General features: G+C 39.2%; 1 protein-coding gene across 6 annotated transcripts in view; it reads left to right on the top strand.

Annotated features, from left to right (window-relative positions):
* Window positions 1–17,022, top strand: part of NEK11 (NIMA related kinase 11) — a 291,394-nt gene that overhangs the window by 193,221 nt on the left and 81,151 nt on the right. For all 6 annotated transcript variants that reach the window (XM_025374283.1, XM_025374271.1, XM_025374266.1 and 3 more), the window contains one exon: window positions 11,970–12,030. In XM_025374283.1, the coding sequence (XP_025230068.1) occupies window positions 11,970–12,030 (61 nt within the window). The remainder of the gene's footprint in view (window positions 1–11,969; window positions 12,031–17,022) is intronic.

The raw sequence follows: 17,022 nt of genomic DNA, 5'->3' as shown, positions 1-17,022 counted from the left end.
CTCTCCAAGACTAATAAATGGCTCAGATGCATCCAGTAATACACATACTATGTGGACAATAATGACTTGACACAAAACGTCCTCAGAAGGGCTTTGTTTAATGAATGTGGCTCTCACTGAGACTTGTTTTAAGAAGGCTCTTCAGGACTATAGTGTTTGTTCTTCCTAAGATGAAAGGTGGTGGACGTCCACTATTCCAGTTGATTCTGAAGTTCTCAATGCTTTTTCCCCAAATCATTAAGAGGTTTTGAAATTCTCACTGCACAGTGAAGCATTAGGAAAAAGAATTGATTTTCTGCTTGGAACGTTGTCCCAGGGGCAGAGAACTGGATATGCGATAGGCAAGGGCTGAGATTCTGCTGAGGACCCTTGGATCTGATTGTCATGATGGTAGGTGCCTCCAAGAGTTTCTGCTGTTAGTCGAGTCATTAATCAGATCATAGTAATGATAACAGTAACAGCTAGTATTTCCAGAACCTTCATTCTATGCTCAGTACTTTGCATGCTGTGTCAGTTCAGGTTCTCCAGGAAGCAGGTGATGAGACAGAATTAGAAATAAAAAGGAAATTCCTATCAAGTAGGTGGGAGGAGTCTTAAACCATACTGATATATTTGAGGGGAAGGAAGGAAGGAAGGAAGGTAGGTTGGCTGGATGAGAACCTCAGGCTGCAGCGCAATTCCTATAAAGCCTTGGCAGGCAGGCTGGCAGGCAGGAAGGAAGGTAAGGAAGGAGGGAGGGAGGGAGAGAGAGAGGGAGCAATTGGATAAGAGCCTCGGGCTGCACTGCAATTCTGAAAAAGACTTGGCCCGGCCAAGAGGGAGCGCAAGGTCTGTTGCTGGAGTCCAGCACTGGGAAAGAATGGCCTGGCCCTAACTTCCCCATAGTGCTTACATTGCCTGGGAGGTGCCTGGGAAGAGCAGGACCTCAGCCTGGACCCTGCATTGGATTCTGAAGGTGTTGTAGCCGAGGGCTGTTAGATCACTAGGCTCCTTGCAGCAGGGTCTCTCTTGAAGGGACTTTAAGTGGCATATCTCATGGCTGTCACAGGTGTATTATTTCATTTAATTCTTGCAACAACTCTGATGTGTATATTCTAGATGAACTGCATCAAACTAGAATTTAATTGGCTGGAATTCAAATAAGGGAGAAGGCAGAGGTAAAGGAGAAGGTGAAGGTGGGAGAGAGGAAGGGATCGTTAGTTAGGGATTTCATATGACTCTGCTGAATGCTCCAGAGTGAAAATGAGCTGAGAGATGTGAGCCCTGTCCCTCTCCTGCATCTCAGTTCCCGTGTCTCTCAGACTGTAAAAGCCTCCTGTTGCTTTGGATTGTTGTTGTAGACTTCCAGTATTTAAGATACAATTTTTCACACAATCTAGTCCCTAAGTGCAAATCAGCTGTTTCATTTGCTCAGAAAAGAAATAGCAGTGGAGGCTATTTCAAGTGCTGACTTTAAAACCTAGGTCCCTTGAAAGATAAGACTGTTTGTGACATCCTAACTTCACACAAGAAGAAACTGAGGCATAAGGAAATGAAGTTACATCTGCAAGCCCACACAGCTAGTAAGTAGCAGAACTGGACTATATGACTTTATTTTTAGCCTCTGCTCTATACAGTCTTTCCTCTGCACAACAGTTACAATCCCTTCTCCTCCACTGATGATAGAGTAAATGCATTAGGTGCAAGGGAATAGCTGCAGGGCCATTGCATTATCTGGTACTCTGGCAAGACCTTTTTACTAAACAGAATGACTGTGCTATGTACAAGGCAAAATTTAAACCATTTCCAGGAAGAGTGCTGAGTTATGAAAAGTAAAACAAAAAAGACCCAACATCTCTCATCTGTTACGGGATACAGATTTACCTCCTCCTACTATGTCCTTTTCTTTTTTCTTTTTTCTTTTTTTTTTTTCTGAGATGGAATATCACTCTGTCGCCCAGGCTAGAGTGCAGTGGGGCGATCTCGGCTCACTGCAAACTCCACCTCCTGGGTTCACGCCATTCTCCTGCCTCAGCCTCCCAAGTAGCTGGGACTACAGGCGCCCGCCACCACACCCGGCTAATTTTTTTTATTTTCGGTAGAGATGGGGTTTCACCGTGTTAGCCAGGATGGTCTCGATCTCCTGACCTCGTGATCTACCTGCCTCGGCCTCCCAAAGTGCTGGGATTACAGGCGTGGGCCACCATGCCCGGCCTATGTCCTTTTCTTTTTTAAAAGAAGTTGCCAGAACTGTTGAGTCCCAATAGTGGGACTTATTTGCCTGTTATATTTACATGATCTGACCTAATTAATTTACCTTCACACTAGGGAAGAAATGCTTTTTGTCTTAAATCGACCTTAGAGGTCATCAGTTCTAAAAAGCAGACTCCCAGCTGTTTCAGATTGTCGATCGTTTTTCCACTAGCATTCTGCTGGCCTGTGTCCCAGGCTGTAAAGCAATCAGCCTTGCCAAAGTGTTAGTGGATACTCCCAGTTTGGTGTGTCATTCCTTCTAGGTGATGGGCCTTCTGTAGACTGTGTGTTGCTCAAAGGAGAGACTTTGAGGTGACAATTTCCATCCCTACCCCCATCCCAGCCTTCATTTCCATCATGATTCTTCCCCCTTCTCTCTCTCCCATTTCTTGTCCGGATCAAAGCACAGCTCATTGCTAGTCATATTGGGACCAGCCAAACCTTGCTGTGGGATACAGCACAGTGGCCTTTTTTTTTTTTTTTTTTCAATTGTATCACTTACTTCTCTTAACAATTTGATATACTGTTCTTTTTTCTTTCTTCTGACCTTTATTTTAGGTTCAGGGGGTACATGTGTGAGTTTGCGGGCTTTGTAGGAGACCTTAGACATTAAGTCTTTAAAAGTAGGTCCATTATAGGGTTTAGGATTGCACCTACATTTTTCACCCCAATACCAAAGCATGGAGAAAAAGGAGAAAGGCAATAGGGTGAATAAAGGGCAAAGCAAAACTGAGCAGGAATGCAAAGCATCTGAGTGTTCCCTTCAGTGTGAAGATGGTGAGGTCACCAGCCCCACGGTCTTCCTTGTTGGTGGCTGCTCAGAGGTCCACAGGTCAATGGGCAAATAAAGGGACAGTGACCTTCACTGTGAGATGCCCTGTGCTCTGCTGTGCTGCTCCTGGAACTTTGGGGTGAGAGTGGTGAGACACAGCTGATAAGACTAGTTGTAATGGACCCTGTAGTGCTTTTCTCTCCAACAATCTTCTCCCTCCACTACCCTACATTAACCCCTATTTTCCTAGCTATCATCAGAGCTGAGGTGCCCTGACCACATGGTACACAGAAAGCCTGCAAAAAATATGAAAACCATCTTAAACAGTGTTGACAAACAGAAAAATACAAGTCCCATCCAACCGTTTTGTGATCAGAAATTTAATTTTCTGAATATTTCATTCACCTAGACAGGAGAGTAAATACCATTTAATGGTGTCCAACCTGGGAGGAAAGGGTTGTGACACATGGGGGCCATTGTTGGGGGTGCATTGTTCCTACATAACCTGGTAATCTGGAGGCACAGGGGTCTATGTCATCCCTGGGAAAACACCAGTCATAATAAGAGAGAGCTGCCTTGCAGCATCCAGGTATTGTGCCAAGTCCTTTACATGCCTTATCCCATTCATACTCACAGCACTTAATGGAATTAACATCTCTCACCCATTTACAAATGAGAAGACTGTGAAACAGACAGAATAACTAATTTGACCTAAGTTACCCCATCCAGTGACAGAGCTGGGGTTTAAACCAGCAAATATTCATTGTACCAACATTAGGAATTTGGCGTAAGTATAGAACTTAATGTAGAAGTTGGTAAAGGAGAAGAAAAGGAGATGCTTGGGACCTAAGTGACAGCTCCAAAGTGTGTGAAAATGGACTATGAGCTGATGATTTAAAATCATATTTAAATCACAGGGCTACATTTTTCACTTACTCTGTGGGATTTAAATAAAAATAAAGCTAGAACTAGAGTTAAAAATAGAAATCTGCAATAAAGAACTGTGTATCACAATGACTATCTTTTGGACTGAAAAATTCTTTTGTCTTTTTGTGGCAATAAACCTCCGCTAAATTGCAGGACTTTCTTCTCTAGGCTATCGCATGTATAGAGTGGAAAGAGATTAAGTAGTTAATAAAGAGCAAGTGGAAGGATTGATTAGAGGTAGCTTTTCTTTCACTGTGGGGGAATTCTAGAAATGGATTGTTGCAGAGGGAGTACAGGCCTCACCAGTTCCTGGAAAATCCATTGCCCTGTTTTGGGTAGGTGTTATGTTGCCATTCTGTCAGCCCCACTTCCTTTTTTCGTCTCTTTATCCTTTACATTTCTAAGCCGTAATTCTAAATGTCTTAAGAGTTCTGTCATTGGATACCTAAGAATGTCTTTGAAACCCGAAAGCAACCCCACAGGCATTGACTTGCCGAGAACCTGGGCATTAATAAGAGACAGCTGCAGTTAGAAGGTTTTAATAATGCAGAGTAAACAAGGCATTAGCAGTGAAATGTGGACACATTGACAGTCACGTTTCAGCAATTCGGAATTCAGTGAAAGAGGCTTTTAGTCTTATGGGAGCTTTGGGGGCTTGTTGGCAGTTTGAGTTTTGCAGATGTGGCTCTGTGTTCCTATCACTGCACATCCTTTAAGGCAGAAGGCCACCATCAGTAGTGAGATGGGAGTTGTGATATCAGCTTCCTGATTTCAGGGAAGCCCTCACAAAGGTGCCATCAGCTCTGTTCTATGGCTTTATGCTAAACGGCATCTTCTGCCTTCCTATGAATTATGAATGCATATAAGCAAGGACTTGGCTTCTAATGAGATCAAGCTGAGATGTGAAAGGTACATCTGAGTGTGAAGAAGATGGATAAGGTCACCTTGGTGTTTTGGTTTCAGTAACTTAGTAATATTTTTCAGGGCTGTTCTGGACATCATTTGTGGGAGAGTAGATAATAGTTTAGAAATGTAACTTGCAGGAAAAAAAAAAGTAGGTGGGGCTGGGTACACTGGCTAACTCCTGTAATCCTAGCACTTTGGGAGGCTGAGGTGGGAGGATTGCTTGAGTTCAGGTGTTTGAGAGCAGCCTGGGCAACATAGTGAGACTTAATCTCTACAAAAAAAATTAAAAATAGCTGGGCATGGTGGCATGGTGGCACCAAGCTACTTGGGTGGCTGAGGCTGGAACATCACTTGAGCCCAAGAGGTCGAGGCTACAGTGAGCCATGATTAAGCCACTGTACTCCAGCCTGGGCAACAGATAAGACCCTGTCTTTAAAAAACACCTTTAAAAACACAACACAGGGCCAGGCGCTGTGGCTCAAGCCTGTAATCCCAGCACTTTGGGAGGCCGAGACGGGCGGATCACGAGGTCAGGAGATCAAGACCATCCTGGCGAACACAGTGAAACCCCGTCTCTACTAAAAAATACCAAAAAAAATCTAGCAGGGCGAGGTGGCAGGCGCCTGTAGTCCCAGCTACTTGGGAGGCTGAGGCAGGAGAATGGGGTAAACCTGGGAGGCGGAGCTTGCAGTGAGCTGAGATCCGGCCACTGCACTCCAGCCTGGGCGACAGAGCGAGACTCCGTCTCAAAAAAAAAAAGAAAACACACACACACACAACATAGATGAGTTACTTTCTGGGTCATTCATTTATGCATCACATATGTGAATGGTCTAAGCACTGGGTATACGGTAATGAACACAATAGACATAGTTCCACCTTCATGGGATCTCACTCAGCCTTACATATTTATGTAGTATTTATTGATTGACAGCTCCCAAATGTGTGCCTTCTATTCTTCAGTTCTGTTTTCACAGAACTCTAGACTCACATATCCAGTCTGAAATAAGCGTGTACAAAAGAACTCTAGATTCACATATCCAGCCTTGCCTGGGAGTAGGGTTAGGAGTCTCTAATGGACATCTTGAAATAAGCATGTACTAAAGTTAAGCCCCTCATATACTCTACCCTCAGTCCAAATTAGCTTCTCCTGAGCCAACCTTGACTGACATCCTTTCACTCACATTCATATCGAATCCATAAGCAAAACCTGTTGGCTTGACCTTTAAAGTATACTTGGAATTTGACCTCTACTTACTACCTGCATTCCTACTGCCAAAGCCATCATCACCTCCTTGTCATAGCTTCTAACTGGTCTCCTACGAACCCTCCCATCTCATTCAAAGCAAATAAAGGCTTTTCAGTACTTCATCATCATCACCTCACTAAACCCTCTCTTCCCTCAACACAAGAACTGCCCTCACTCACTCCCCCCTTGTGGCTTCTTTCCAGGTTCTGGAACACACCAAGCATGTCCCTGCCTTTGGAAGCCTTGAATTCTCTTCCTGCTAGATACACAAATGATTTGCTCCCTCCCTGTCTTCAAGTCTCTGTTTATATGTCATCTTATCAGGGAGGACTCTGACCACCTTGTATGAAATAGCATTCACGGGACTGAGAATCCCCTCTTTCCTCCCCTACTTTATTTTCTTCCATAGTCTTTATTGCCAACTGAGTTGCCACTATTTTCTTGCTTATTCATTTATGGCCTGTCTCACTCTACTAGAATGAAAGCCAGTAGAGCAGATATTCTATTTTTTTTTTTCACTGCTATATTCCCAGCACCTTGAACAGTGTTTATCATAGAACAAATACTTAGTAGATACTGTGGAATACATGAATGAATGGATGCAGTGTACAGTCTATTGGTATAGGTAGCCTATTAGCCAGGACACAAAGAAGTAAGAGTAACTAGAAAATGAAGAAGCTGAAGTGATAAAGGAATGGGCATTTGGTTAAGGGAAGACCTACTAGTAATGGAAGTCAAGGAGAGTTTCTAGAAGATGACTTTTCAGCCATGACCTAGAGGATGGAAAGGAGCCAGTCCTCAATGGGACAAAGGGGAATTGGGAGAAGAGTGCTTCACCAAGAGGGAACAGAGAGTGTGGGAGAGCTACAGGTCGTGAAAACACTGGGCACATTCCAGAAACTGCATAGTGAGCAAAAAGATCATATGAGGTTGGAAAAGTCAGACCAGTTACAGCTATGCATGAAGAACTTGTAAGGAGGGTGAATTTTACTTCAGTCAAAGGCCAGTGCAGTGAAGGGTAACATAAACACTCTTATGATGAGTCTGTGGTGATAGAAATCAGAACAGTGCCTGTGGAGAATGGGGATTGGCTGGAAGGAGGAAACTGTTGGGGATGACAGAAATATTCTTTACCTTGCTTCAGGTGTTGTATACACAAGTGTATACATTTTTGAAAACACAGAATTGTACCCTTAAGATCTTGCATTTAATCATGTGCAAATTTTGTCTCAATAAAAATAATGCATCGTTAATAATGACATCAAAAGAAGAAAAACTACAAAAAAACTACAACAGAGTTGCAATATTCATGTACATAGATGAGCTCTATAGGTCCTCAGCCTGCATTGTGGCTGCTTGTGGCCAGTGCATGGCCACAGCTTCAAGAAGGTGTGAGTATACTCAAATGAAGTCTTTCAGGAAAAAACCAAAAAACCAAAAAACATGGGTCCAGAGTGACTCTGGGTGAGGAGGGAAGAGGGTTTTGCATGATTTGGTGGGATTTACATCTCTGTGGGATGACTCTGAGAGGAGAGGTGACCAAGAGGTGAAAGAAATCAGCCCCTCTACGCCTTCGCGTCTGTTGACATAAGGTTGAGTGAGGACGTGCCTGAGGCCTGAGCAAGATGAAGCTGGCTGAGCACTTCTCCATAGCGGGGGCTGTGATAGAAGGTTATGCATACTTTACTCTGTACGTACATTTATAGGTCTACGCCTGCTTGGGATTGTTTGGCAGATGGAGGACATGGTGTCGGGGCTGGCAGCACAGCATGAAAGCATGCATGCATCCATTCTCACTCACTCAGAGCAGCTTTCAGCCACTGGAAACAGAAAACACTTCTGTAGCTCTGAACCTATCTATGCGTGTGTTGATATGTGCCACGCCTTCTCTAGATATGCCTTCGGGAGTCAGTATAGCCTACCAGCCAGGAGAGTGCTGAGGGTGCTAGATGTAGACAGATGGCTGAGTTTTCACACCTTCAAGGTGAAGGAGCCGTGAGCAAAAGAATAACCTTTTGGGAGACTCTCAAGATCATCTAAAGATAGATATGCCATCTCCAAGGGACTGCTGGTGCTCAAACTGAACTCTCATCCCAAGCTAAGTTCTTGTGGCAGCTAGGTAGCTTTCATTCATTCATTCATACAGTCACAATTCATTTGTTACCAAATAATATACATAATATTAAATACAGTTATCATTTTACAGATATCATTCCCTTAGTTATCCATTCAGCTCCAATGAGAACTGTGTAAATGGTTTTCACTTACCTAACTTTCAAACAGAACCCTCTGTCGTTGGTTTATCATCTCCAACTCTTTACGTTTCAAATTTACTCAATATTTTTCTTAACCAAATCATTTATTTATTGTTTTTAGTCAATGTAAATTTGTTTTTCCCTTTAACTCATTTAGCGAGAGCAAGTTCACTGCGGATAGTGGAGGAGGGAAGAATATGGCATCTTATCTCTTTAAGCCTTGCCTTCCTCTGGCTCCTTTCTCAGAATCTTTATCCACATAAAGGCTAACTGTTCTTAGACTTGGGAAAAATAAACCTTTTAGAACTAGGCTTCTCCCATGAGTAGGTTTTTATTGGTTTGTTCCCTAATAGGTGTGGCAAAACCTCTTTCCTACCTTTCTGCATCTTTTTCACTGGAGTTGGCTGCAGCTTGGACAATACACCACGACCAGAGTCTCTTGGATAAGTGATTGTCAGCAATAGCTTGAGAAACAAACCGTGTCAGAAAATGATTATTTTTCCCCAAATGGTAGGCTTAGGCTTCATCTCTCTTCCTTGTCTTTGTATACATTTGACACACAATTGGTTTTGTTGTTGTTGTTGTTGTTGTTGTTGTTGTTAGAAACAGGGTTTTATTTTGAAAACAGAAAAACCAAACAATATTTTTAAAATACAACCTATTGATGTCATCATATTTGGCTTGGAATACATAAGAATGCAGTGACTGAAATGTCTGTTCTAAAAACATAAACTTTTTTTTATATCAGTACCAACCCTCTTTAATTTAATAAATGTTTCCTGAATGAAATACAACTGGATAATGAAGTGACACAGTTTTTTTCTTGTGAATGGTATCTTTCATTATGACTAGCTCTAAGGTGAGGCGATAATCTGGATTATTTTGTCAAACAACTGCCTGATAACTAAATGAAGATCTACGTGGTGTGATTTGTACAATCCTGTGAAGACCCCATCCGACTTCCTCCTTTGAGATTGCCTACTTGCTGCTGCCTAAACTTTTGCTGTTAGAAATTAACACCTCTGATATGAGGTTATATGCCTTATGAAACACAAATATCCTGAGAGAGATAACACATGAACTTTATCAAGCATTTTGACTTTAATGGATCTGTCATATCTATTCTTGACAGAGAGCATATTTTAATAGATAGGAGGATGAAAATAAATATGAAGGCATATATTAGCTCCTTGTGGAGAAAATGTACCTGTTGGGATGTGTATGAGTGTAGAGAAAAGAATAAGAACAGAGAAAGAGGAAGGTTTCTAAATTGTCATATTCCTTGACCCAATAATTCTATTTCTGATTGGCCAACCTAAAGAAATAACAATAAACATGAAACAAAGATGTATGCGTAATGATCAACATTGCAGTATTATTTACAACAAAATAAAATGAAAGCAATCTAGATGTCCAATGATAAGGCTATGGATAAATACATATAATATGCCTTTAGGGTGCAGTGGTCCAGCCATTAAAACTATGCTTCTGAAGAATTTTTAAGAGCATCGGATAAAAGTTCAAACAATATTGTACATTTTCTGTTTGGAAACAGAAAAACCAAACAATGTTTTTAAAATGCAATCTATTGATGTCATCATATTTGGCTTGGAATACCTGAGAATGCAGTGACTGAAATGTCTGTTCTAAAAACATAAACTTTTTTTATATCAATACTAACCCCCTTTAATTTAATAAATTTAATATTCCAAACAATATTGTACAATAGTACATTGTACTGTTTTATGTGTATCTTATGTATAGACACATATGCCATACATATGTAGTATAATCTCAAATATCTAAAAGATAGGCATGCATATAGCATACATATATAGTATGATCTGAAATATCTAAGAGATAGATGTATATAGAAAAGACCGACTATATATGTTTATCTGTGTGTGTTTGTATTAATAGCAGTGGGATTTAGGGTATTTATTGTCTTTGATAATTTTGTATATTTTCCAGATGAAAAATAAATGGGAATTGTTAGAGGAAACATTATTTTCAATATTTATATATTGACATTGTCTTAAAAGGGAGATTCCTTCAGATATGATAGTTTTTTTGGTGTGGCTACTAGGTAGGCATTGATAGTTATCATGTACTTCACGGATCTGACTATACCTTTTGAGAACAGCTACCATAAAAGCAATGTCCAATCCATTAGTGAAATGACTGCATAGGTTTCTGAAAAAAATATGGGCATTGGACTAAATTTGAATCTATGGGACAGTTTTTCAGAATTGAATTTTACAAGATGTTCCTCATGCCTCTAAGGCATATTCTTATAATGGAGGGGTTTATGGCTATGGGGGAAGGAGACTTAAAGAACATTTAAGTTCATCAACAAAGAAGCCGTTATTTTCACAGCATTTGAAAATCTGGCTTCCCAACATTTGGCTGAGATGACTGAAGGCTGGTGACACTGTGATTTGGCATCTAGCAAGATGTAGTTACTCTCTCAGGCCATTTAGCTCCAGTAAATTTTAATTTAAATTATGAAACAGTGAAGAAATGCAAAAGTTCCAATCAGCAGCATAATTCTCAATCACACGGGCCACCATATGCTCCTGAAAGATGTTTTCTTTGACTGAATCTTTGCCATGAGCAGCGAATTTTTGTATTCTTAGTAAGGACAGTGTTTCACCATGTTGTCCAGTCTGGTCTTGAACTCCTGACCTCAGGTAATCTGCCTACCTTGGACTCCCAAAGTGCTGGGATTACAGGTGTGAGCCACCATGCCCAGCCATAAATTCTTAATTTTCCTTAGCATAACCACAAACCTGAAAATAATTAACACTTTTCCCAGATCATTAGGATACTGTTTTGGGTTATTTCAAGCCTGCTGGGTGAAGGACAGATTTATTCTGTATTGAAGACAATATTTTTAATCAAATACAGTTCTGAGATTTCCCCAACCCTTATGGGGGATGTCTGACTCTTATTGAGGGTTAAGGTAAATGACGAGTGATATTCTTAGATTTAGCACTCCTTGAAGACCATACATTTCCAAAGAAGAACTAGTTGTTCTCCAAGGAAAAAATGTGTCAGATTTCTGCTGTATTGACTAAATTGTAAATTGAATAAAATATTTCTTTTATTCTGATAGCATTTACTATATTTATAGAATTAATATGTATTTATTATAGATAATTTGGAAAAGACATAAGCACACAAAGGAGACAATAAAGATCACTCATAATTTAACCTTTTAGTCAAAACCACTGCTAACATTTTTTGTGTATGTTTTTGCCATGAGAGACAGAGCAATAAATCTAGAGATTGTTGACAAGTTAATGGGTGCAGCACACCAACATGGAACATGTATACATATGTAACAAACTTGCACGTTGTGCACACGTACCCTGGAACTTAAAGTATAATAAAAAAATTTTTTTAATCTAAAGATTGTTATGGAGAGAGTGATGTAGATATACATAAAGATATTTTTCTTTTTAAAAATAAGATTGTACTGAAATAATTTTGGAACAAGATTTTTTTTTTTCCTGCTTAAATAGAGTAAGAACATTTTTCCGCTTAAATGGAGTAAAAACATTTTTCCATGTTATTAAGTATCCTTCTACCATACGGGAAAATAAATCTTTCTCCCTTATTTTGACAGGACAGCGATATTGAAGCGTTGGCCAGGTGTTTGGAAAATGTCCTGGGTTGCACTTCTCTAGGTGAGTAAGTTCCTTTAGACTTCAAAATACATGGGCAGCTACTGATTATCTTGAAATAACTTTGAAGAAATCTTACAGGTGTTTAAGTCTGATATCCTAGTATAACAGATGAAGAAACTGAGGCCAATAGAAGTTGAATGTCTGACCCAAGGGCCAGGAAACTCAAAGAAAAATGGCTTATTATTATTGTAAGTAACTCTTAGTCTCCAAGGATGAAATAATTGAAATCCAGTCGTCCCTTGTGATCAAATGGCAGCCTAGCAGTGCATAATAACAAGTTTTTGCAGTTTCTGGAAAAAGGAATCTCCCTACCTAACTTGTCCTGTAGAAGCAGAGTATATTCAGTTAAGCTGGGAGGACCATCACTCCGAAGGTCAGTCAGTTATTTGAAGAGATTTGGTCTGAAAAACAAAACTAAAACTCGTTTAGCATTGTGAGTCCCAATAAATAGGATTGCTTGTGCTTCTTGGATAAAGGCCTATTTGTTAGTTTTTTCTTTTTTTTTTTTTAATCTGAAAAGCCTAACTGTGATACACTCTAGCACTAGATGATCAACTGTGACGCAGAGTATTCTTACTAGATGAAAAGGGCTGAGATATTTTTTTCTTCTAAATTTGATTACAAGTTTTTATTTAAAATATTTAAACGGTAAACCGAAAGCAATCTATTCAAAGGAAATGGCAGGGTAAAAATAAACAGTTAAGTTTTCAGGTGGGCAAACATTCACTATTTTATTAGGAGCTTTATGCACAATTTAGAGCCTTTTTCTGGCTTATTCCACATCTCCATATGGGAAGCCTCAGTCATAACACAGGTCTTTGATTTTCTCACCTGACCATCACCCTGTGATCTGTTTAATTGTATATCAAATACACTTATTTGATACATTTAACATTTAACAAGTACATTTAACATTCAAGCATGGCTTAAGACCAGGAAGGCTTTTTCCTCTCTGGACCTCAGATCAGATGACTAATTTTCAAGCTAGGCTCCTTGGAGACCTCCAGGATGAGGGGTAGGGGATACTAAGCAGCATGAGAACAGAAGCTATGTCTGTACTGCTCATCTCTGTTATTCCAGAGTCTAACACTGTGTCTGGTGCAGAAGAGGCTCTTAAAAAATATTTTAAAATATTTATGGTCGAAGGTGGGGGCTCACACCCGTAATCCCAATGTTTTGGGAGGCTGAGATGGGAGGATCACTTGAGGCTAGGAGTTTGAGACCAGTCTGGGCAACATAGCAAGACCCTGTCTCTAAACAAATTTTTAAAAATTCAGCCAGGCATGATAGCCTGCACCTGGAGTCCTAACTCTGTGGGATGCTGAGACTAGGAGAATCCTTGAGCCCAAAAGATTTAGGCTGCAGTGAGTTGTAATTATACCACTGTACTTCGGCCTGGGTGCCAGAGTGAGACCCTATCTCAAAAATATATATTATTGTCATAATTTCTATAAAGTAAAGGGGTGCAGTGCAGTTTTCTTACATGGATATATTGCATAGTGGTAAAGTCTGGGCTTTTGGTGTAATCATCACCTGAATATGGTACATTATACCCATTAAGTAATTTTTTATCCCTTACCTCTCTCCCAACTTCCTACTCTTCTGAGTCTTCCATTATTCCACACTCTATATCCATATGTACACATTATTTAGCTCCTACTTATAAGTGAGAACATTGGTATTTGACTTTCTGTTTCTGAGTTGTTTCACTTAAGATAATGGCCTCCGGTTCTTTCTATGTTGCTGCAAAAGTCAAGATTTTATTCTTTTTTTGTGGTTGAATAGTATTCCATTGTGTGTGTGTGTGTGTTTCTGTGTGTGTACTGTTGTTATCCAATCATCCTTTGATGGACACTTAGGTTGGTTCCATATCTTTGCTGTTGTGAATAGTGCTGCAATAAACATAAAAGTGCAGGTATCTTTTTGATATAATGATCTTTTCCTTTGGGTATATACCCAGTAGTAGGATTGCTAGATTGAATGATAGTTCTTTGAGAAATCTCCATACTATTTTTCATACAGGTTGTACAAATTTATATTCCTACAAAAATACTGTATAAACTTTCCTTTTTTTCTGTATCCTCATCAACATCTGTTATTATTTGTCTTTTTAGTAATAGCCATTCTGACTGGTGTAAGATGGTATCTTCTTGTGGTTTTAATTTGCATTTATCTGATGATTAGTGATGTTGAACATGTTTTCATATGTTTTTTGGCCATTTGTGTCTTCTTTTGAAAATGTCTGTTCATGCATATCCTTTGCCCTCTTTTTATTCAAGTTAGTTGGTTTTTTTTTTTATGATGGTTGTTCGAGTTCTTCATAAATTCTGGATATTAGTCCCTGCCAGATTCATAGTTTGCAAATATTTTCTCCTATTCTGCAGATTGCCTGTTTATGCTGTTGATTTGTTTCTTTTGCTATGCAGAAACATTTTAGTTTAACTAAGTCCCATTTGTCTATTTTTGGTTTTGTTTCTGGTGCTCTTGTAGTCTTAGTCATGAATTCTTTGCATAGACCAATGTCCAGAAGAGTTTTCTCTAGGTTTTCTTAAAAATTTTTTTTTACTCCAATAGGTTTTTGGGGAACAGTTGGTGTTTGGCCACATGAATAACTTCTTTAATGGCAATTTATGAGATTTTGGTGCACCCATCACCCAACCAGTGAACACTGTACCCAACGTGTAGTCTTTTATCCCTCACCACCCTCACCCTTTTCCCCAAGTCCCTAAAGTCCAAATGTATCAATCTTATGCCTTTGTGTCCTCATAGCTTAGCTCCCACATGAGTGAGAACATAGGATGTTTGGTTTTCCATTCCTGAACTACTTCACTTACAATAATAGTCTCCAATTCCATCCAGGTTGCTGCAAATGCCATTATTTCATTTCTTTTTATGGCTGAATAGTACTCCATGGTGTGTGTACCACATGTGTATGTGGATCACATTTTCTTTATCCACTCATTGATTGATGGACATTTGGGCTGGTTCCATATTTTCGCAGTTGCAGATTGTGCTGCTATAAACAGCATGTGCAAGTGTCTTTTTCATATAATTACTTCTTTTCCTCTAGGTAGATAACCTAGTAATGGGATTGCTGGATCAAATGGAAGATCTACTTTTAGTCCTTTAAGGAATCTTCATACTGCTTTCCATAGTGGTTGTACTAGTTTACATTCCCATCAACAGAGTAAAAGTGTTCCCTTTTCACTGCATCCATGCCAACATTTATTATTTTCTGATTTTTAAAATTATGGCCATTTTTTGCAGAAGTGAGGTGGTATCACATTATGGTTTTTATTTGCATTTCCCTGATACTTAGTGATGTTGAGCATTTTTTCATATGCTTGTTGGCCATTTGTATATCTTCTTTTGCGAATTGTCTACTTATGTCCTTAGCCCAAATTTTTATGGGTTTTTTTTTCTTGCTGATTTGTTTGAGTTCTTTGTAGATTCTGAGTATTAGGGCTTTGTTGGATATATAGATTATGAAGGTTTTCTTCCACTCTGTGGGTTGTCTGTAAACTCTGCTGATTATTTCTTTTACTGTGCAGAAGCTTTTTAGCTTCATTAAGTCCCATCTATTTATCTTTGTTTTTGATGCATTTGCTTTAGGGTTCTTGGTAACGAAGTCTTTGGCTAAACCAGTGTCTTACAAGGGTTTTTTCCGATGTTATCTTCCAGAATCTTTATGGTTTCAGGTCTTAGATTTAAGTCTTTGATCCATCTTGAGTTGATTTTTGTATAAGGTGAGAGATGAGGATCCAGTTTCATTCTTCTACATGTGACTTGCCAATTATCCCAGCACCATTTGTTGAATAGGATGTCCTTTTCCTACTTTATGTTTTTGTTTGCTTTGTTGAGTATCAGTTAGCTATAAGTATTTGGCTTTATTTCTGGGTTCTCTATTCTGATCCATTGGTCTTTGTGTCTGTTTTTATACCAGTACCATGCTGTTTTGATGACTATGGCCTTATAGTATAGTTTGAAGTGAGTTAATGTGATGCCTCCAGATTTATTATTTTTGCTTAGTCTTGCTTTGGCTATGCAGGCTCTTTTTTCGTTTCATATGAATTTTAGGATTTCTTTTTCTAGTTCTGTGAAGAATGATGGTGGTATTTGATGGGAATTGCATTGAATTTGTAGACTGCTTTTTGGCAGTATGGTCATTTTCATAATATTGATTCTACCCATCCATGAGCATGGGATGTGTCTCCATTTGTTTGTGTCATCTATGATTTCTTTCATTAGTGTTTTGTAGTTTTCCTTGTAGAAATTTTTCACTTATTTCGTTAAATGTATTCCTAGTTTTTTTTTTGTTTGTTTGTTTTTGTTTTTGTGGCTATTGTAAATGGAGTTGCCTTCTTGACTTGGTTTTTAGTGTTATTGTTATTGGGGTACAGAAATGCAATAGATTTTGGTATGTTGATTTTGTATCCTGAAATTTTACTTAATTTGTTCATCTAATCTACCAGTTTTTGGAGAAGTCTAGCATTTTCTAGGTATAAGATCATATGATCAGCAAACTGAAATAATTTGACTTTCTTTTTTCCAATTTGGGTGCTATTTATTTTTCTCTTGCCTGGTTGCTCTAGGTAGGACTTCTAGTACTGTGTTGAATAGGAGTAATGAAAGTGGGCATTCTTAACTTGTACCAGGTTTAGGGGAATTACTTTCAACTTTTCCCCATTCAGTATGATGTTGTCTGTAGATGTGTCATATATGGCCTTTATTATTTTGAGGTAGGGTTCTTCTATGCCTCATTTGTAGAAGGTTTTATCATGATAGAATGCTGACTTTTTTCAAATGCTTTTTCTGCATCTATATAGATGATCATATGGTTCTTAAACATTTTATGTGGGTACATATTTATGGAGTATATGAGACATTTTAAAATAGGCATACAATACATAGTAATCATATCATGGAAACTGAGATTTGGGTCTGGAAAAATGCTTGGGGTACTTCCTGGAGCCTTTCTTTCTTACCAGCCTG

The sequence above is a fragment of the Theropithecus gelada genome, chromosome 2 (assembly GCF_003255815.1).
Source record: "Theropithecus gelada isolate Dixy chromosome 2, Tgel_1.0, whole genome shotgun sequence".
NCBI classification, from domain to species: Eukaryota; Metazoa; Chordata; class Mammalia; order Primates; family Cercopithecidae; genus Theropithecus; species Theropithecus gelada.
Note: the sequence above shows the minus strand (reverse complement) of the source record. Positions and strands in the feature narration are given on the sequence as shown.